The 21,465-nt window shown below is 43.9% G+C and overlaps 1 protein-coding gene across 3 annotated transcripts in view; it reads right to left on the reverse strand.

Annotated features, from left to right (window-relative positions):
• Positions 1-19,203, reverse strand: part of GPM6B (glycoprotein M6B) — a 104,309-nt gene extending 85,106 nt beyond the window's left edge. Inside the window, exon 1 of one of the 3 annotated variants that reach the window (XM_058822876.1) lies at positions 19,105-19,203. In XM_058822876.1, the coding sequence (XP_058678859.1) occupies positions 19,105-19,108 (4 nt within the window). In that variant the 5' untranslated portion in view covers positions 19,109-19,203. The remainder of the gene's footprint in view (positions 1-19,104) is intronic. The other 2 variants (XM_058822868.1, XM_058822852.1) reach the window with 2 other exon arrangements.
• Between the last annotated feature and the right edge of the window lie 2,262 nt (positions 19,204-21,465).

Raw genomic sequence — 21,465 nt, forward strand, 5'->3', positions numbered from 1 at the left:
GCTACGAGGAAAACTTGGATATTGTCTTCTGAGTCTAGTAAAGTTACACAATTCTATTTAATGTCCCATTTAATGAAGGCTAAGCATCACGACCCCACCTTGCAGCTCATGTGTTGCAAATTCTAACCAACCTGGCTGTTAAGAAATCAAGCTTTTTGAAAAGCCAAGAGTTAAGAGAGCTGTTGCACATGAAGTGTTCATTTAGAGAGGTCAGATGTTCTGCATCCTCAAGCATTTTCTTAAATACTCCATTTTGTAACAAGGCACTTATTTCCCAACCTGTCACACAAAATAACTTAGTCATTCTTCAGTAAGTCTACTGGACTCTTAAAACAAACTAACTTGTGTAACTTTGATAAGATGGTGCATGCTAAAATAGTATTTGCTGTTGCCACAGCACAGGTAGCTCACAGACTGGACTGCACCTTCACACACTGCTGGGCCAAAGTTTTATGCAGAGGAAAAACCCAGCAGATCATTGGGCCATCGTTGATAAACAAACCCATGAAACAGTCCCTGCTTTTAAATAGTTAACACTCAAGGCTCCTGTTCTACAGGGGCACACTCACATGTTTAATTGTTGTATGTTTATAGGTGTGCAAGGTATGACAGGTAAATGATGCAGCAGACACTGAGAATGCCACAGTTATGAAAGCACAAGGTGACATCTCTCAGCTATTTTTCTTCTATAATCACGTAGATGGCAGGTATGCAACAGAAGAATGTATTTCTGACCATTCAGACACTTAGAGAAAAGATACCAGCAATAAAACTGAAGGAAGTTGCTTACTGTTGTCTTCTCAAAGGACACATTTCTGGCAATACAAAGGTATCACAAAATTTTTTCTTTTAAAGAAACTGAACAGTCACTACAAAGCAACACTGCTGCATTTATAGTACCACTTTATTTTAAAAGGCACAGTTTCTGCCACCTAGCTGCTACATGTAGGTTTAAGTATGGTTGTATCTAAAGGAGTTTCAGCATTTCAGTTTATTTCAGAAAGAATAAACTTTCATCTCTTTCATTTCAAGGAGACGAAAGTTTACTCCCAATATAATGCAGTTTTGAAATAGTGTATTACAGCATTAATTGATACCACTAGATGCCCATACAAGGGGAGTTATCTATAGAAGAATTATTACCCAGGAAGGTTGCAGTAAAAGTAATTCCTAGCACTTCATTACTGAAAAATTAACTCACATCTGGGGGTGTTTCTGCATTTTTACAAAAGACTGAAAGACGCGACTCAGAAAAGCCTGCTCTGCTGCAGTCCTTGTAATCTGTAATCAATACAACACTTCCCAACACATACGTGACTGTCAGAAACCCTGGTTTTTATTAATGTATTTTGCAACTATGAAACAGCAAAACATTTGAAATTATACTACAATTTCCACCACAGACCAAGTTTTTTTCTTATTACAATTGGTTACTAGATAGAAACCAGTGGTAAAAACAGAGCTGGAAAAACAAAGTGTTGCGTGGTTCTGGAAAAAAAAAATAATTCCAAGCCAAAGTTTGTACGCACATTACCCCATTCCTAGCCTGAAACATCTGTTAGGGGCCAGTAATCATGCTTTCACAAATCATTTCTCTGCATAAGCTTAATAATTGCACTGTACTTCATTTCCATGGTGGTGATCTTCAATCACATCTCCAAGATGGCGCTCATAGTATAAATCATGTTTTGTAGATTTCATTATAATCAGAAGTTGTTTCCTGGATTATCACATACCAATGCATATTTCTGTAATTACTTACCTGAAAAATGAAGCTAAGGAAGTCTTTCATTTGGTCTTTAATGCAATGTTTCAGCCAAATAAAAATTATTCCAAGTCATGCTTTATACACTGCTCGAAACCATTTTTTTCTGCTTCTAAGTCTAACATAAAATATGACTTTTCCTGTCCATTAAAGCAAGCAAGCGTTTGCAATAGCAATAAACCACTACTGCAAAGTCCCAAATCAGCTAAATCCTGCCTGCTGTGCACGGGTGTTTTCCAACATGTCTTTTAACAGGAGCATGCACACAGAGACCCTGAGCAAGCAGACTCCCTGTATGTTCTGCTGCCAGTACAGCAAGCATTGCCTCTCAGGCTCGCAAGGCTGCTCGCTGGTGCATCTGAGGAGACCTGTCTATCAGTGCACTGCTGAACTGGGATGAATTTTCATACTAATCAGGATGTGACACTAACAGATTGTACCCTGAAACACAGCTCTCCTCTGAGAATTAGTTACTTAAATAAATGTGCATTTGGATCTGTGTTCTAGCATATTTGGGTTTTTGGTTTTTTGGGTTTTATCAATATGCATTTTATACTTGCACCCACCTTCTCTCTGCAGCTTGCCAAATAATGGGAAATGAGAGGCAAACACTGAACATTATGAGAAGACAACTAGTCCAGGCTTTCCAGAGAGGAGTTATCCACTTCAATCTTTATTACCTTTAAAACTATTTGGCTTTGGACCTTTCAGAGGCAAGCCATCCATTGCCACAATATTTTGTAGAAAACCACCCCTTATAAATAATTACTGCTTTTATTTTTTAAGCTCTTCACCCAAAACAATGCAAAAGCAGGTTAACTCTCCTGTTCTTTGCAATAGTAAAGCAACAGCAGTCTACAGCTTCCTCATGAAGGAAAGCACGGGGCAAGCTGTGACAGCACCCAAGGGAACAACATGAAGTTGTGTCAGGGAAAGTTTAGACAGGATATTAGAAAAAGGTTCTTCACCCAGAGGGTGGTTGGGCAGTGGAACAGGCTCCCCAGGGAAGTGGTCACAGCTCCAAGCCTGAGAGAGTTCAAGAAATTATTGGACAACGCTGTCGCCCACATGGTGTGACACTTGGGGCTGTCTTGTGAAGGGCCAGGAGCTGGACTCCATTCATCCTTGTGAGTCCCTTCAAACAAATCCTCCTATTTCTCTTCATGGAAGAGTGAATTACGTCAGAACTTTAAAAAAAAAAAAATTATCAGTTTTTGCTCTTATTTTCCTTTGCAGCAGCCACTGGTAAGTATCCAGTAAATTGTGATTCTTAGCTTAAAATACAGCACAGACTCAGCCTGCTTTGGGTGATGAATTCAATAAACTTCCATTAATTGGAAGAAGTTCAGCTGAACTTAAAAACTTCACATCAAAAATGCCTGCACTATATGTTCACTGAGGCTTTTTAACTGCAATGAACTTTTAAAAAGTTAAATTGGCCTCCATGGAGCCTTTTGTCAAAAAAGGTCTGTACCAAAGCAAATTGAAACTTATCAGGATACCCCAATTAACACATAGTCTGTGGTGGAGAATACATAAACCCTCTAGACAAGAGAGGCCAAAGCCTCTGTCATTCCTACCATCACATTAATTACATTTACTAGAGACTGAACAGGTGGCAGCAGAGAGATTTGACAAAACAATTCCTTAGTGTGAAGCAGCCTAACACCTTAGGAAGCTGAACAGGGCGAAAAGAAATCTATGCAATTATTTCACAGCACTGCAAATTAATCGCATTTCCAATTTTCATGACACAGTTTTATTGGAATTGTTGTAATAATGCAGCACAAAATCTGAAAGGAAATTCTCCTTTTCCTTCTAAATTGGGGTTTGAGGAGTGCACACAGATTTTCATTGACAGCTGCTAATCCCAGACTCCAAAGCCAGAGTGGTGAAAAGATGCTCCAACAGCAGCTATAGGCAGCTTCTCCTCCCTCACTGGGGTACCTCCCTGACTGCTTTAGCAAAGGACAGATGTTGTGCATGACCCAATTGAACACCCTTTTTTTTGTTATGGCTTTGGGGAAGGAAGAGAATGTTGCACGCAAAATTCAGCGTTGATTAGAAAGCACTAACATTTGGCTGAGCAAACCACAATTCAGCCCCCTGGGCCTGTCTGACCCACTAACCACTGCTTCCTAACTGCTCTGTTATGGCAAAGTTTGCCTGAAAAATGCAGAGCTTGCAAAGCAAAAGAATATGACCCTTACATCAGTCTTGAAACACTTCCTTAATGGCATACTATGAAAATCCCCATTCCCACACTCTCAAATTTATTGGTATTAAACTACACATTTGTAACAAAGATGTAACAACTGATGGAGCCTCTTTAATGACCCAACAGGGAATGCACTGAAGTATCAGACAAACATGTAACATCACTCAAACAAAGAAAATAAATAGCAAGATCTTGTCTGACTAGGCGGAAGAGATGGGGGAAGAAACCCATTTCAGAGTATTTTCAGAATTTAAAATGTACTGTCCCTGTGGTATACCACAGTACTTCTCCTCCAGACAGCAAACAGGTACCACCTACCAAAAGAAGAGATCCCTGTTTTGTTTCCACAACTTCCTTTCGGATATGCTTCCTTAAAACACAGGTTTTTCATAGGCTCTGGAGGCTCAGTGTTTGCCCAGGCTTTGTGCTTTCCTACAGATCTGCAACAGTAATCCCTGTACAAAGGAGAAGAGCATGAAAAGCAGGGGCAGGTAGAGTGGAACACATTGAGCCTTTTTTTCCCAAAGCAACAGCAAAGGTGAGAAGAGTTTCCCAAGAAGAAATATGCTAGCTACACTTGAATTGCCTCTTGCAATACCATCAGCAACTTTATCAAGATCAGGTGCCCAGCTCAAATCCCAGTTCTGAAGCATTTATGAAAGCCTTCATTTTCTACTATCAAATTAAAAAAAAAATCCATTCATCATCATGGAAGAAGGAAAATTTGAAGTAAGTACCAGCCACTAAATGCTCAGAAAACAAACAGCAAACAAAAGCCTCCAAAATAATAGCGAGTCTTGTGATTTTTTTTTTCAGCATTCAAGGACTACAACAGACAATGGCTGGATAGGAGCAGGATCCAAGAGCAAAGATTTTGCAGTGTTAAAGAACTAGGCATCTGCAGCTCTCTGAAGGACACTGATCCTTGCACAGAAAGCAAGGAGACATCAAAGAGATGCTCTCTAGAGAACATGGGACACCTTACAGCTAGTAGGGGTTAATGTGATCTTGCAAAAATGTGATTCTTCAAAAAGGGAGAAGGGACTGCCATGTTTAGGTATTATCAGTGGTTAATGATTTTGTAGGAGCGCAGAAGATTATGTTTAGTGACCTCTAATTTCTCATGTTTTCTAAAGACAAATTAGAACTTCAAAGGAAGAATCAGGGAAAATGAGAGCCAAAACCACAGCCTCTCTGTACAAGTCACACATTTGCTTTCCTTTCCAATTGTTCCCAAGCTGAAGGAATGCCCAATACAAGCCTTCAAACTAAGGATCAATTTCATTTCACTGCAGAGACAATTCTTTCAGAGGGAAAAAAAGGGCACCATAACGCAATGTGCACGTTAAACATTTTTTTCCAAAAAAATATTTCAGTTTTTTGAGAGAAAGACCTTTCTAATTCGAATATCCTGCTTCTTTGGATCAAAAAATAATCCTACTGGTTTTTGTTTTTCTGCCAACATCAACTTTTTAAACACTGTAAAAACAAACAAATGGTGAAAAAATAAGAATATTCATTATATCACCAGAGATCAGTCATGGAGGACCTTACCACTGTATGGCACAGCAGAGCAAGGCAGGAGCATCAGGGCATCCAGGCACTACACCAGGGAAGAATTTGGGAAAACATTTCAGCAGCCCCCAATGGCTCCTGTCTGAAAAATGCCTTGGAAAACAAGTAGCACAACTACCAAATAAGAGACCTTGAAACTGGCACTCTGTAGCTGTGACCTGATGGAAAGACAACCAGATGCAAAATGTTCCTTTTCAAAAAGGCCTTACTGCATTTTTTAATGAAAATTCCTGTTCACCTATTTCCCAGCCAACAAAGAGAGCTTGAAGAGACATTAAAATGGTGTCATCTTCATATAATGAAAAAATAGACACATCATCTAGCTCATGGGAACAAAAATCACAAGCAAGGGACTTTGAGCCTTCAAATGGGTGAAGCTTCCATGGTTTGAGATTAAAACTCTGTTGCACTCTTGCTTTCCTTGAATTTTCCACACACAGATATAAAAGACAATACCCTTAAAGCTCAGAGGACTTGGATTTAATGCAGTAAACTCCAGGCAGCCCAACTATGTTAACTATTTTAGACACCCATGAGAAGAACAGCTTTCAGGTCAGTTATGTAGACAAAGTTATCTTCTCACTCCCCATTCTCTATTCCCATAGTGCTGGCTTTCTGCACGTGGGACAGCATGAGACCCTGTCACCCACCAGGCCCTGTGCCCTGACAGAGTCCCAGCAAAGCCTGTGCTTTGTCTTAGCCAAGCCTTGGTCTCCTCCTCCTCCTTTAGATGAGATGAGGGGTCTCATATAAACAGATACACCCCAGTTACTGAGCTGATGGAATGGCAGGAAATGAACGATGTGCAAGCAAAGGGAAAGATTTAGCAAAGCCAAATACTGCTAGAGTTAATAATCATGCCCTAATTCAAACCAGGCTCCTCTAAAGCAGGTCAGGTTAATTTTAATTACTACACAGTTTTTTTTTCTTGGCATGAGCCAAAGAGGTTCACATCAGAAGCACAGGAACCACTTGGGAGGCAGGAAGCTGCTGCACTTATCCTGTGAGTACCATGACCCCAATCAATTAGCATGCAGTGCTGCACATTTCCTTAAATCATCTCCAGTGCATACATTCCTGCTCTCACATCCAGGCTCACCATAGCTATGAGGGAAACAAGAGATGGTGCTGATGCTTGCTGGCAATTGCTGTCCTGCCCCTTCCACGTGTCTGCAGGGGACACAGCTGCTGGGGGTAACATTTGGGAAGGTATTTTTGAGCAAACTCCTACCAATGCAAATGCAGGTAAGCCCACACACAGCTTCATGAAAAGAGACCGAAGAGCTGGTGTTCCCAAGCGAAACTGGAGATGAAAAAGTCTGCATGTGCAATTGAGTTAATGGCCAGTTTAGGATTATGTGAACAGAGGTTAAGTTTAGGTTACTACATAACCCTGAGAGGAGAGAAGCTACACAGCTGGGCAGAACACTGCCAGATTTCCACACTCTGCAACTTGTGCCATAGCACATACAGGGGCACTGTCATTACCTCTGATTACACCTACTCCACAGGGCTTGATGTAACCAAAGAGTGTGTCAGCAGCCTCCACACAATCAAGGAGGACCCTCTTACACAATGTTACTGTTACACCTGAAGAGTGTATTTTCCTTTGTACTTCATTAATAAAACAAACAAGTAAAAGAACAAAGAACAAAAAGACGGCGGGAGAAAAAAGAAAGCTTGTCTTCCTTCACAGCAGCCCAGGAAGGCCATATGAGGACCATCCTCAAAAGCCACTGCAGAAAGTATCACAGATGTCCAAGCCACAGCCTACACTTTGTCCTGCAGCCACAAAATCTCCTAATCATTCTGCTCTCCCACAGAAGGGACGCTGACAGTGAGTACACAGCTAAGAAGTGCTGGAATCCTGATGTCCTCCTCTCAAGCTTCATGTTTTGTGTCATTAACTTCAGTGCTTAAGAGAAACACAGCTGCCTTGGCAGGTCACACTCAAGAAGAAAGGCAGTTTCTGAGTAAGTGCAAAAGCTCCTTAAAGTCATGATGACCTAGGGAGAGGATTTTAAATTAATTGCCAGTATCTGCTAGCAGGAAGCACTGCACGTACGGCCCAAGTGCTGTGGAAGGTCTGAGATGCAGCCTTGTCACCAGGGTGCCCTCCCCAGCTGTCCCCTTCAGGACAAAGCGGGGCACACAACAGCTGCCAAGCCTGATGGCTTCAAGTGTCACAGTTCCATCTGTGTCTGCCACAGAAGAGCACAGGTCACTGCTACAAGCCCACTCGTGATGTGGAAGTCACCTGAGTGCACAAAATGTCTCTGGCTGTACTGAATGTCTCTGGGACCAGAAGCAACAGCTGAGGATAAATTAAATTCTGGGATACTACTGTTATGTCAGTGATTTAGCCTGACACAAGAAAATAGTGTTAAAATGGCAAATAAAGGCAGCTTAACAAGGCCAAGAGTAAGGTCCTGCACCTGAGTCAGGGCAATCTCAACCATGCACACAGGCCAGGTGATGAGTGGACTGAAAGCAGCTCTGCCAAGAATGATCTGATGAAAAACTGACTTTGAACCAGCAGTGTGCACTTGCAGCACAGAAAGCCAGCTGTACTGTGGGCTGAATCAAAAGCAGCCCGGCCAGCGGGTTGAGGGAGGCAAGTCTGCCCCTCTGCTCTGGCAGTGTGATACCCCAGGTGGAGCACTGCACCCAGCTCTGGGCTGCAGCGTCCTCAAGGCAGGATGGACATCGACCCTTTGGAGCAGGTCCAGAGGAGGTTACAGAGATGATCAGAGGGCTGGAGATCCTATGGAGACAGGCTGAGAGAGCTGGGGCTGTACAGCATGGAGAAGAGAAGGTCTGGAGAGATCTTGTAGCACCTTCCAGTACCCAAAGGGAGCCTACAGAAAAGATATGGAGGGACCCTTTACCAAGGAGTGTAGAGACAGGACAAGGGTAATGCTTTAAACTGAAAAGAGGGCAGGTTCAGACTAGATACTAGGATGAAATTCTTTACTGTGTGGGTGGTGAGACTCTGTAACCAGGTCTCCCAAGGAAGTTGTGGATGCTCCATCCCTGGAAGTGTTCAATGCCAGGCTGGATGGAGCTCTGGTCTAGTGGAAGATGTCCCTGCCCACGGCAGGGGAATTAGAACTGGATAATTGTTAAGGCACCTTCCAATCCAAACCATCCTACAATTCAATGATTTTTCTCCTATATTTAAACTTGGATAGGGAAAATAAATCTCTCTGCATAGAGATCTAAGAACCACATGCAAATGCAAAGCTCAAGTGTTGGAGCAATGAAGCATATGTAACAAAAAGCATGACATATTTTCTGAGTAAGGCAATAGAAAACACTTTATTTACAAGGTACAGCAGCCAACATAAGGGATGTTTCACACATGCAGAAGAAGACAGACTACTGACCATGTGGGAAGTGGGCACAGCAGTCACGCTCACCAACACATATGGAAGGAAAAAGGCATGCTTCCCTCCTACTAATCTCACCAGTCTCTTCCCTAAAAAACAAGAGTTTTAAGGACCAAGTATTTTTAAAAGGAATACACTAGACGAGAACTTAAGCATGATGGGGTTTTCTGAATTTATAAACCTGCCTTATACAATGGGAAAGATGAAGGAGTGCTTTGGGAACTCACATTTTGGCTGGAGAACTGCTTTTCCCCTTCTGTGTCATCTTATGAAGTCCAATGTCTTGGTTTAGGAAGGGCACTCCCCAGTACAGCACTCCCACTAGAAAGAAAACAAGCCTCTCCCCTCCTCCCCCACTCTGGTGGGAAACAAAAGGAAGAGATTATGGGTTGAGATAAGAACAAGTTACTAGAAAGAGCAGCAAGATAAGAAAAGGAACAGTACCAGTAACAAAACTAATAAAAGAAGTGTATAAAGAGAAGGTGATTTACAGGCAAAAATGCTCACGAAGTGAAAAACAGTGGCAGACGCCCTCCACATGTCCACACCACCCAAAAGCCATGCCCATGTTCTTCCCCTGAGCTGTGAGCTGGAGTCCCTTCCTTCCATCCCTGGCAATGATGTGGGTGGTACAGAATGGCAACCCAGATGTACCCACACATCTCCAGGCTCTGCCCCTCATGGCTACTGCAAAGAAAATACCAAAGGAAGACCAGAAAATACTGGCCAAAACCAGAACATCCCCATCAGTCTCTTCTCAGGAGTCCTGCACAGAGCGCCCCATTAGCAGGCCAAAGAACAACTAATGAACAAGGATGCCAAACTTCCAAGTAACTGGTGGGGTTTCTTCGGGTTCTTCTCAACAGAAACTCAGGTTATGTTTCCATTCTCATCCCTCAGCTAAACCCTAACAACTCTGGCAAATAAGGAACATTTCCAATTCTCTAACCACTTTGAACATAGTTCTTTCTAAGAGGGTAGGTAATCTTCAGAAAGTAGATAGCTGTTCTACAGCCATCACACTGACCAATTTTGCAGGTATCTCTACAGCCAAAAAAATACCAATGCTATCTAAGATCAACTAATCAAACATGAAACAAAGCATTTTTATCAACTAAATGCATTTTTGTAAGGAGGACAAGTAACTAGCGCTGACTGTAACTACCCTGGCATTTTCCTGAACCTTTTTTTTTGCATGTTCTTATAGGAACGGAAGACTCAGTGTGCAGTAATTAACACAGTTATATGTCAGGTTTTAACAGCAGCTGGGACATTTCCATTAGCCTTGGCAGCAACACTTAATATTCCACATGTACCATGCCTTTTTGTTCCTGTGGAAATAGAAATCTAAAACTCCAACCTCCCCCCCAGTAAGGCACTTAATTTTGCCTTAAGAAAGCTCTTGACTTTCTGTTTATTTTAAAGCTGTTTCTTTTAAAGTCTCTCCTGTTTTCTGCCTCTCAGAGAGGTACATCACTTAGTTGGAAGCACAAGTCACAGTCACAGCTGCACTCACCTACCATGTGTGAAAACCAGCAAGCGCTTCTGGATGTCACTTCATGGAAAGTCTTCCGTGGAGGATCAAATGCCAACAGGAATAAGGGGGCAGGGAACTATCTACCCACACACATCCCTGCCCATAAACCTAAAACAGCCTAGAGGGATGGAAGGAACAAGGTTTGACCATGATATCCAGCACTTCCTCTCTGTGAGGATAATGGAAAGAGCCTAAACTGGACAAGCTGGAAATCTGATGGTTATGGGAAAACATTCAGCAGATTCTATAATGACAGCCATAGGAAACATCAAAAAATCCACAAATAAAGTTTTACAGGAAAATAAAATCATTTTAATGAAATCTGCAGACTGTTTAAGGATGAAACTAATTGAGTCTTGAGTCGTGCTGCTGCCTCACTTGTGTTTTGTTTCAGTTCCACCCACTCCTCAAATACCTACCTTCAGTCTGCCACAGCTACTTTAAATCAACGTTTTCAAGAGGTTTTTTTACTCCTTCCTTATTCTGGTTTTTTTTTTTTGTTTTTTTTTTTTTTTTTTTTTCTTTTCTGAGGTTTCCACTGAGGAATAAGAGGAATTTAGTATGTGGTAGATTACAGCAATTTCTCAAGCTTGGTGTTGCAAGCATATCAGTGGCAAATAACAAGATAACATGAAAAATGTCCAAGAATTTCAGGAGAAGGTTAAAGATTAAGCATTTATTGTATGCTTCTCCTAGTAAAGCATGAGGAGAAAAACAGGTATTTTCAAACTGTTTAAAAATAATTTAAAGGGAGAGACAAAAAATTGCAGGCTAAATCCAGCAAATATTACTTTACTGGATATTTTTTATTCCACATCATTTTTTCTTAAAGTCTCCAGGCATAATCTGAATTGGGGGATTTTCATCAGACAACTACCAAGCATAAGAAATCACCACTTCAATTTCAGCACAGGATGGGGGAAATGTCTATGAAGTGAAGGTACACATTGCATAAGGGAAATAATTACTAACACGGGCTACATCAGCCACACATAGCAAAGCCCCCTCTGCACTGCATTCCTCGCATTGGCTTATGCAAAACTTTGGCTCAATGTAACTGTTATCAGCTTTAGTACCTAATAACTTCTCTGGCTGGAGAAACAGACCATTGTATGGACTGGATTCTGTTACATCCCTTGACATGGCATGACAAATATCTCAGAGATTTCAAGGCTTTGGTACCTGTGCCCGTCACAGAGCATGAGCAGATGTTGCATTAAGTGTTCTTGTTTTCACACCTTGCAAGTCGTGGGTTCTTGACAGATGTGCTGGAGTAGATCCCTGTGCTTGCACCAAAAGAGCTCCAAAATACTCCCACTAGACATCTCTATTTCCTCATGACTTGTTTTTTTTTTAAACAGCTCAAGAAAAGCATTTAATTTCCCACAAGGGAAGTTCCATGTGGCAGACTTATTTTCAGCTGTGTGCTTAACAAATACAAAAACTCATTTTACGCTTTTGTTTGGGAAAGTGCACGACATTTATGTCAACACAGTTTTGGTAACAAAAGCATAAGTTTAGACACAAGTAGCAATCACTTAAAACCTTGCAAAAGTTATTCCTTCAAAAAAAAAAATCAAGGAAAAAAAAGCTACAAATATAGGATACAGAAAACATAGAGAATAAGAAAATGAAAACTACTTTAGTAAAGAATTTACAAAAAAGCATTGAAGACCCAGCCAGTGTTCTGCACTAGTTCAAACTTACATGGTGTTTTTTGGCATGGTGTGTGTCAAGGACTCCATTCCAGAAAATCCTTACAGAATTTTGCAGAACCTTGAACTTAAGAAATCTTAAAAAGAAGTCTTAAGTTGATGAAAGCACTGTCTTATGCTATGAAACATTTGTGCCCAGTCACAAAACACATATAAACTCACAGAATTAAAAAAGCACGTGAAATCTCTCTTGAAGTGATAGCTAAGACCCAACAGCAGCCAAGTGGGCTCCCAAAGGGTGTCAGCAGGTGACTGCAGGCAAACAGTGCTCACCTGCACCCAGCCGCTCCCCTGATACACACTCAGCATTAGGATGAGAAGCCTCAATGAATCTGTTACCATGTAAGCTGGCAAAAACACAGACTAAAGGGTAAAGCCAGACATTGGGGAGTCCCAGTCAGCTGTGCCTTGCAGGCAGCATGGGGCAGTCAGATTCCTCCCCAGTTAGCCACCAGGGCAGGCTCCACTGCCCCAGCTCAGCAGAACAACCAATAAACCCAAGGGTGTGTTTCCAATACTGAGATAACCAGCACACTACTCAAAACATAAACCTCCTCTGGCTGAACTCCCATCATTTACTCTGGGTTTGGATCTCCTGAGCAGCTGCATTGTTAACACAAGGTGTCCTTTCTATTTATCCACAAACCAGCACCTGCAAGGCAAGCCAGCTGCCTCCTTACTCCTGCAAAACTTTTGTCCTGTTTGCCTTCAGTGCAATCCAACTCTGATTTATGTATGGTTTACACCAGGGCAATTCCTGTATTTCCACTGGCAATGAAGGAGTGTATTCAAAGACAAGAGCTTTAGGCTGCAATATGCAATGATTGCTCTATGCAATCTTAACAGATTTTACTTAACAGACATTAAAAAAAAACCCAAACAAAATTATGAAGGTTGTATCTTACACTGGATACTCCAAATCAATTCATGAAATCCAGTCTTGCTCATGACCCAAGTCCCAGCTAGCTTTGAACCACAGTCCTTTTCAACATCTCCCCACAGAAAAAAAAATTCTAAAAAATCCCAAATATTAAAGTACATTTCTGAAAGTTCTTCTCTGTACATATAATTCTAGGCTACAATTTCCAAATGTGACATACACACAACTATCAAAGCATAAAACAAATATGCCCAAAAGTGATGCAGAGAAAGGCACTGAGGTTTGTATCTATTGATAGCTCTGTGGCTGGCACATCCTTCTGTTAATGAAACATAAGCTCCATTCACATTTTGAAATATGCTGCTCATCAAAGAGCTCCAAAACCAGGGAGAACAAAAGATGTTGAATTCTCATAGCTCTTTGTGTTGCTTGTAAATGTTTCCCAAGCCACAACTCCCCATGCAAGCTTTTGAGCCTAAAACCCAAGAGACAAATAATTATGGAGAGGAAGACTGCCAAAGCACCAAGACAGAGCAGCAATAGAAAGCAACAAACAGCTGAGAATTAAGTGGTACACAGGGCGCTACCTACTTGTTACACTGAATTGTGACATCTCCACTGATGCCCACTGTCCTTATTGGGGGGGGGGGTGACAGGATTTGGACTGGCACAGCTATCCCTGCACCAGAGCTATCTCAAGTTCACACCTGCCTGCAGAATAAATGATAGAAAAGGATCAGGAGATGTGGATTCCTCTCTGGGTACTGTCAAGCCAAGTTTGCTTCCTTTGGGCCACAGGCTACGTTGCACATGACCTGGAAGAAGCCAGCTTATGAGATGGATGTGATGGGCTCTGTTTTGCCTTTTGACCACTGTGGGTATTGGTCCAGTAATCCTCCCTGCACAGGATTCTGCACCGCTACAGAGAAAAGCTGCAGGCTCAGCTGGGACACATCACTTGAATACAACCATCTTTGATGCTCCACACAGAAACTAAACTACCTTTCCTTACATTTGCTCACACCAATGCAAACCCAGAGGCATCTGTACACAAATGGATTTTAAGGAACCAGCCAGAAGAAACAGAAAGAATCTTGATTTCTATCAAACCAATGCAGCCACAAGCGTGCTTAAGCAAACCCTGGAAAATGACCTCCCAAATGTCTCACCACGCACCTCACTGGAAGCCCAGTGAGATGCCATGTGCTCCATCATCTTCCACAACATTAACACTGTGGGGCCACCAAGAGATGGAATTTTCCACAGGTGGGCTCAAGGAATGCAGCTCCCATGGCTCCGTGCAAGCACTCGGTGGGAATGGCACGAGGAGCTGCACACAGGGGCAAGGCGCTGTGGGGCAGCCACTCATGGAGACCAGCTGTGTGCATGTCTGGGGAAGCAAAGGGCACACACAGCTGGGGTGCCCGTGGGGGAGGTCAAACAGAAGAGAAATCCATCAGTGGGAAGAGCAGCCATTGTGGGGAACAAGGTAACGCAGCAGCGCACAGCAGCTCCCTCAGCAAATGCTCTGCTTCAGGGAAATGTCACTGGATACAATGCTCTCCCACTTCTGAAAAGACAACAACACATTTCTAACCAAAAACTATCAGTGGAAATACAATAAGAGGAGTTATTTTGCATCTGCCTTCAACAACTGTGTACCTCAGAGAAAAGAAAATCCTCGCTAATGAAAACGTGCACGACTCAGATAACGTGATACCACAGTATGAGGAAAAAAAGAGATACCAGGAAGTGGGCTTCACTGGGTTTGGTTTCAAGGGTTTTTTCACCTTACCCTGAAATGGACAGTGGACTTACTTTTTTTAGAGTAAGGACTTGAGATATTACTAAATATTGCTCAGAGAAGTTGTGGATGCCCAATCCCTGGATGCTCCTTCCCTGGAAGTGTTCAAGATCAGGCTAGGCAGGGCTTTGAGCAAGTGAAAAGATGTCCCTGCACTAGCAGAGGGGTTGGATTAATTTGATCTTTAAAGCTCAAACCAAAATATGCTATGATTAGAAGACACCTGGAGACTTCAACTGGTTTTAAAAATTCCATAAACAGTCTGAAAAAGACAGGCAATCAGGCACTGACAGTTCAGAGCTCCCAGGGATGCAATTTATCATCCAGTATGTTTTTCTGAAATGTAACAATTCAAGATCTATCAGACACAGAATTAACACACAGGATGGAGGATATCCTGTATTACAGAACCACACACTTCAAAAGAGAGGATGAGGAAGAACCTGTAAATATAGTGAAAACACAAATTGTTTAGGATACACAACATTTTCTCCTCCACCCCCTCCTCAGACAAAAAGGATTACAGTAAGAAGGCAAATTAAGTAACTTTTAACAGCACAAACAGGTGCTGTGGAGATAAAGGAAGGGCAGCAGTACAAAATTTTGTACTTCACAGGTTTTATGAGAAGACAAATTGAACACTAGTTTCTTTTCTTTTAATAAGAATAAGGTTAAATATGTTTAAGAGGTGTATGATTTAAGAAAATATGGACTACACCACTTGGCAATTGAAATCCAGCCACCCTTAATGACCAAAGCTAATCAGATTTTACTATTAATGTTAGACACTAAAGATTTCAGTTCCTAACTGAATGAAATGTATAGCTGAATAGAAAGAAAGTAGACTGAGTCTCTTTCAGGATTTGCCCTCAACTGTTTATAAGAAGAAAGCCTGGTTTAGGGAATATTTGAACCTACCTCAGACACATTTAGTGTAAAAGCAAGGACCATTTCTCTGGGTGGCAACAGCCCCTAAGCTGGAACTCCTGAAGATAATGCCTACAAGAAAAGGGATGGTCTGCTCTGGGATGCAGGGAGGAACTGCAGGGACACAGAAACAGGTACTGCTGATGGAGCTGGATGGGCTGGAGAAGGTGTGAAGGACAGGAAATGGCCCCAGTGTGACACCTCTGGGAATTCCCAGGCCTTTAGGTTCCACAAGGCAGCAGTTCCTGCAAGGGGACTTGAAAGAAATGGGACTAGAACCCACACAAAGACAGGCGGAATTTCATCCTCTGTTTGCAGACAGTGTTCTCTTCATTATTCCTTTTCCAAAAACCAACCAACCCAAATATAATATATATACTCACACTGCTCCAGCCACTTTTTTTTTTCTTTTAAGTAAAAAGCAACAACTTAGAGAATACAAAGAAGAAAAAGCGTAAAATTACGAAAACACACAGTTCCCAAGAAATGATGTTGTATCATGCTTTTCAAACTTTCAGGAACCAAAACTTTTTTGAGTTTTTTTGTTCATTTTGTAAAATAACAGCCCCCTTCTCCACTTTCTAAGTGAAACACTATGTTTTAGAGAGTGTGTGCCACAGTGTAAGATGCCCATGGGTGGGAATTCTCACAGGAGATGCACAAAGCAATGCACTGGTCATTACTAAGGACCCTCCATCCAGCCAGTGCAAACCCCAGCCAGTGCTGGCAATAGGGAGCCCAAGTTTCAGAAGTGCTGAGGGAGCCAAAAGCCCAAAGAACAATAATGGCTGCAGAGAGCTCTCAGCCTCCAAAAAGGAAAACAAAAAACCAGCCTGGATAAGCCAGTCCCACACAAAAGTTTTGTGTGAGCAAGGACAACTCAAACTGCCTTAATGAGAAGCAGTCCAACACATCCCTGCCATCAGGCCAGGACGCTCAGCAACAGCGCTGGGGCTCCACACAAGGCCTGGTGAGACAATCACATCAGCCTCAGTCCACCTAATGCCAAGGCAACAGTTATGCAATGACAGAAACAAAACGTTGTATTCATGGGCGACTGGATCACCAGCTGACAAAGGCTTCTTTTTGTGACTTCTTTTTGAAGTACTTCATATGAAATTTCTGCTCCAAGTCCCCTCTCCTGACGGACCAAACCACCATTAACTCAGGCACAGCTTGGTCATCCAACAATGCTTCTAAGCAAAGAACTCGGCAGACCTTGGGATTTTGTGTTGTTACTATCATCATTATGAGCAAAATGTTCAAGAAAAGTTTTCTTGTCTCCACTCCCCTTTTCCCAACTGCTACATTCAGGACAACACCTTCTATATGGACATAAATTATATACTTCACACACTGTTGCAGTCTCACAATGTGCAAGATTAACTTTAGTGGGTTTTTAAGATTATTACGACTGAAATAAAGATGGGCTTCTTCTTAAGATGAATCACTCACGAAGATTTAAAACAGCGTTTTGATTTCAAACTGCTAATAGCTTAATTCACTGAAGGAAAACCAATTTCATACACTTAGCAGCAAAGACATTTAAGAACAATTTTACATGGAAATCGATACTCTTCCCTTAATAAGGCAGTAAAAACATTCCTTTGTTTCTATCCTTCTTCCCTTGCTATTCCAAGATTTATTGGACATCAATCCATGCCAGTAAAAGTGTAAGTTAGGAAGAAGGTAGTAAGATGTAGACAAGAGAAGAGGCTGTCCACTTTGCAGTTTCATTTAATATCAAAAGTTCACACAGGAAAAGAATAGTCTAAAAAATGAGTATCAGAATATGGACATAAAAAATAAAGTTTTTGATGCTGCTAATACAGCTGGTTGGTTTGTTTCAACCATCAGAGCTGCTGAAGCTACAGGAATCAGTACTTTACTGTGTACTAAAAGGGGTGTAGAAAACTTCTAAAAAGCTTAGCAAAAAGACATTAATACTAGAGGAGTCTGATCTTCACTAAGCTGGGGAACAAACCAGTTAATAAGCATTTAGAAATTAGGGAATTAGGTGATGCGAATTAATTTAACAAAGTAGCAGCCATAGGATTCCGTCAGCTTCCTTTAGCTTTGGCTGAGTAATTAATTTTTTTCTTCTTAATTAAAACCAGAGAGAGTGCCAGCATCAGTATGTGCATATTAACACTCGGGCACGCACTGATAGCTCTGCTTTAGCAGTTGCAACCTCTCAGCAATAATACGCCAGTGGCAAACCAGACCAAAGACAGAGCTGTATTTTTCTATATTTCCTTTTCCCAAACCTCCTAACTTTCACTACTGCTTAATTAATTTGGGGGTATTGTTGGTTGAAAGAGAGCTCGCGGGAAGCAGCCCATATACTAAAGTGCCACGCTGAAAGGATGGGAGTGCTGAAGGTGAGCGCTGGCTGCCGAGGGACCCATGTGCACTACGGATCTCTCCCTCCCTAGGGCCCCATTTCTGCTCCTGTTAACACACTCATGCAGCGCTACCCTCCCCGTAAGTTTGGGAACAAAAGTTGCCACTTTCCACCCAGCGCAGCCGAGGGAACAGCGCAGCACGTTATCCCAATGGCCCGCAGGATTCCCCAGCGCTCACACCTAACAGCTGCATCACGCCCGGCACACGGGAGCGCTCAGCACTGCCCACTCCACTCTCCCGCCTGTGTCCCGAGGCCATTCCCCCTCCCGATCAAACCTCACAGCCCCGCAAAAGCTGACCCGCACCTTTGGGGACGGTGTCTGGCGAAGAGGAGCTGCGCCCCCCGCTCCGCCTAATGCCGAGGGCAGCCGGGGGACACCGAGCCAGCCCCCAGCGCCGGGCGGCGGCACCGAGACCCGCGGAGAGCCCCGGGCACGCTCCGGCCGCCCCTGCCCCCAGAGTGCGCCTCTTCCTCGGCTTCTCAGGGATGGAGCACGGGATGCAGGAGCTCCGGCCGGCTGCGTACAACCGCCTCCGAAACTACAGATCCCGCATTCTGCATTGTTATCATCATCATCACCCACATCAATGATTTACTTCCAGAGGAAGGGAGCGCTCTGCAGCTGGCGAGCAAGGTCCCGTTGTTCCGCCGGACAGGGTGTCCCTGCGCCCGTCCCCGCTCCCGCTGCCTGCGCGGAGTTCCTGCGGCAGCGGCGCCGAGCGAGGCGGGCGGAGGGGCGGCCGCTCCCCCTCCCCGCGCCGCCGGGGCGCTCAACAGGCGGCTCCGCTGCCGCTGCCCCCGCCGGGGCTGCCCCGCGCCCACCCTCCCGCAGCCGCGGCTGCCCTGCGGTCCGGGGCGCGGGCTCTGCCGCAGCCGCGCTCGCTTACCCATGGCCGGCTCGCGTGGTCCGGGCGGTGCAGGGCAGGGGCTCGCTGTGCTGTGCCGGGCTGTGCCGTGCCGGGCTGTGCCGTGCCGGGCTGGGCTGTGCCGGGTGAGCGGGCTGGCGGAGGGCAGCGGCCGCAGCTCTCGCAGTGGCGGGCTCGGCTGGGCTCGCCTGCGGCGGGAGCGAGGGGCGGGAGGGGCTGAGGGGCCGAGGGGCGGGAGGGGCGGGGCGGCCCCGCCTGCGCCGCTCCAGGGGCCCGGCCCGGCCTGGCCGAGCGGGGCAGCGGGCACAGCGCCCCCCCGCGGCCGCCGCCCCGCCCGGGGGTCGCGCTCGGTTCCGCCCCTGTCCCAGTCCTCCTCCAGTGTGACATCCCCGTCCTCCTCCAGTGTGACATCCCCGTCCTCCTCCAGTGTGACATCCCCGTCCTCCTCCTGCGTGACATCCCCGTCCTCCTCCAGTGTGACATCCCTGTCCTCCTCCAGTGTGACATCCCCCTCCTCGGGGCTGCCAGGGACGAGCCGCCGCGCCGCGGGCAGGACCCCTGACCCTCTCGCCTGGGAAACCTTGGGAACCTGAGCTGCGGGCACCCTTGACCTTCAGAGGCACCTGCCCCCTAATGTTTCTCTGTGACAATGGCAAGGGCAGAGTGTGCTCAAACACAACATCATTTCAGTCATTACTGTGCGTACCCGTGCTCAGCAATGTGATCCTTATCTTCACAGCCCCTTCCGAAGCGCCTCATGCCGCTCCCAGCGTCACGCAGCACTGCGGGAGCTCCACCTGAGCGCGTTCCAGCCACACAGCCGCGCGGGACGGTGCGCGCAGGGACTCTGCCACTCCTTAGGCGCTGCGAGGAATGTGTCTTGGCTTTGGGAAAATTCGGTGAATGGGACCCTGGAAGAAACAGACCAGGTAGTTCCGGGGCATATAGGTGGCTTCTCCTTTAGGAGATTACCAGTAGCCCCTTCCCCATACCTAGAGATGCTGGAGGTAAAATAACAGTGAAGATCACGCAGGAGTGATCCTTCACACACACTGAAGATGCGTATGGAAAAGAGTGGCAAAGTCAGCTTTTCCAGTTTAGTTGTTTTCCTGAATTGGACTTTTACCATTAGAGCAATTTGATTGCTTCAGTTGTAAAGGTCTGTGCTTTAGACAGAATAAGTGCATACAGTGACTAATATCAATCAGATTGTGCTGATTTACATTAACTGGGTACTTGGCATGCATTTCCTTTGTCTTTGCCACAATAATAATACACTAATCTTCTGTTATTTATGTGCAGTGTAAGGAAATATTTCATTTCCTCCTATGATCATTAACACATCAATCTATTCAATTATGTAACAATATTTTCCAACTCAAATTGAGATCAATTGCTTAAGAACATATTAATAATGTTCAAAAGCAAAAGAGTGACAGAAGTGTGAACACCAATTTTTAGGGAAATTAGTTCATACTTCGGAAATTCAGACCCCTGCTCCCAAAATAGCGTGTGCACTCATTATTAAAGTTGCAATGTTAATGTGTGGTTTCTTTTCCATTAACAAAAAAAAAAAAAATAAATCACAGTCTCCTGGGCCAAAATGATCTGAGGCTTTTGCATTGATTAATGAACATATATGTTTTTCCAGTAATGTCTGTGAGCTCAACACCATGCAAGCACCATGGGATCAGGGAGTAAATGCCTCTCCTCTAACAGGCAATAAGTGGATTTATGGAGTAAGCCATTTTATAAAGATAAAAAAAATCATAGCTAAACTGATCACTAGCAAGCTGCTTCCAGGCCCCACTGGGAATTAAAGTAGATGAGCTATGCACCTTTGAAAAATTACATTAATTATGGAACTAGCACGTGACCCTTAACTAGAGTGGCACTAAATAGTACTGAAATATGGAGGGAACAAGAGGCAAATGGTAAGAGCATCCCACTGTGTGCAGCACCATGTGCTGGTGAAGGTGTAAGTTAGTTTCTTTTTTAAAAATAAAAATTAGTTAAAATTTATATTCTTTGAAGTTGGTACAGCATACTGCTTGATTTGTAATAGAATCAGCTGAAAAATGCCCCTTAGTTCTGATTGTACTTGCACTTAAGGGTAACTCTACATCACTGAAATCCATAGGATGAGTTCTTCAAGGGAAGTTGGCCAGTGCTGTCCAGGCTGGATTAGCACACTTACTCTGAAGTATGAGGCGGATATTCCTGAGGGAGTGCAGAAGAAGTTGTCCATATCAACACATTTGCAGGGAGAGGAGGGACTCACTTTCTGCCATTCTCAGAAATATTGGTATTTTTTTTCTCCAAAGGGTAAAGCAAAGAACAGCTGTCCAAATATTGGTTATGGCTCCACAGTGAGAGGTGATT

Source organism: Ammospiza caudacuta, chromosome 2, assembly GCF_027887145.1.
Source record: "Ammospiza caudacuta isolate bAmmCau1 chromosome 2, bAmmCau1.pri, whole genome shotgun sequence".
In the NCBI taxonomy this organism is placed as follows: Eukaryota; Metazoa; Chordata; class Aves; order Passeriformes; family Passerellidae; genus Ammospiza; species Ammospiza caudacuta.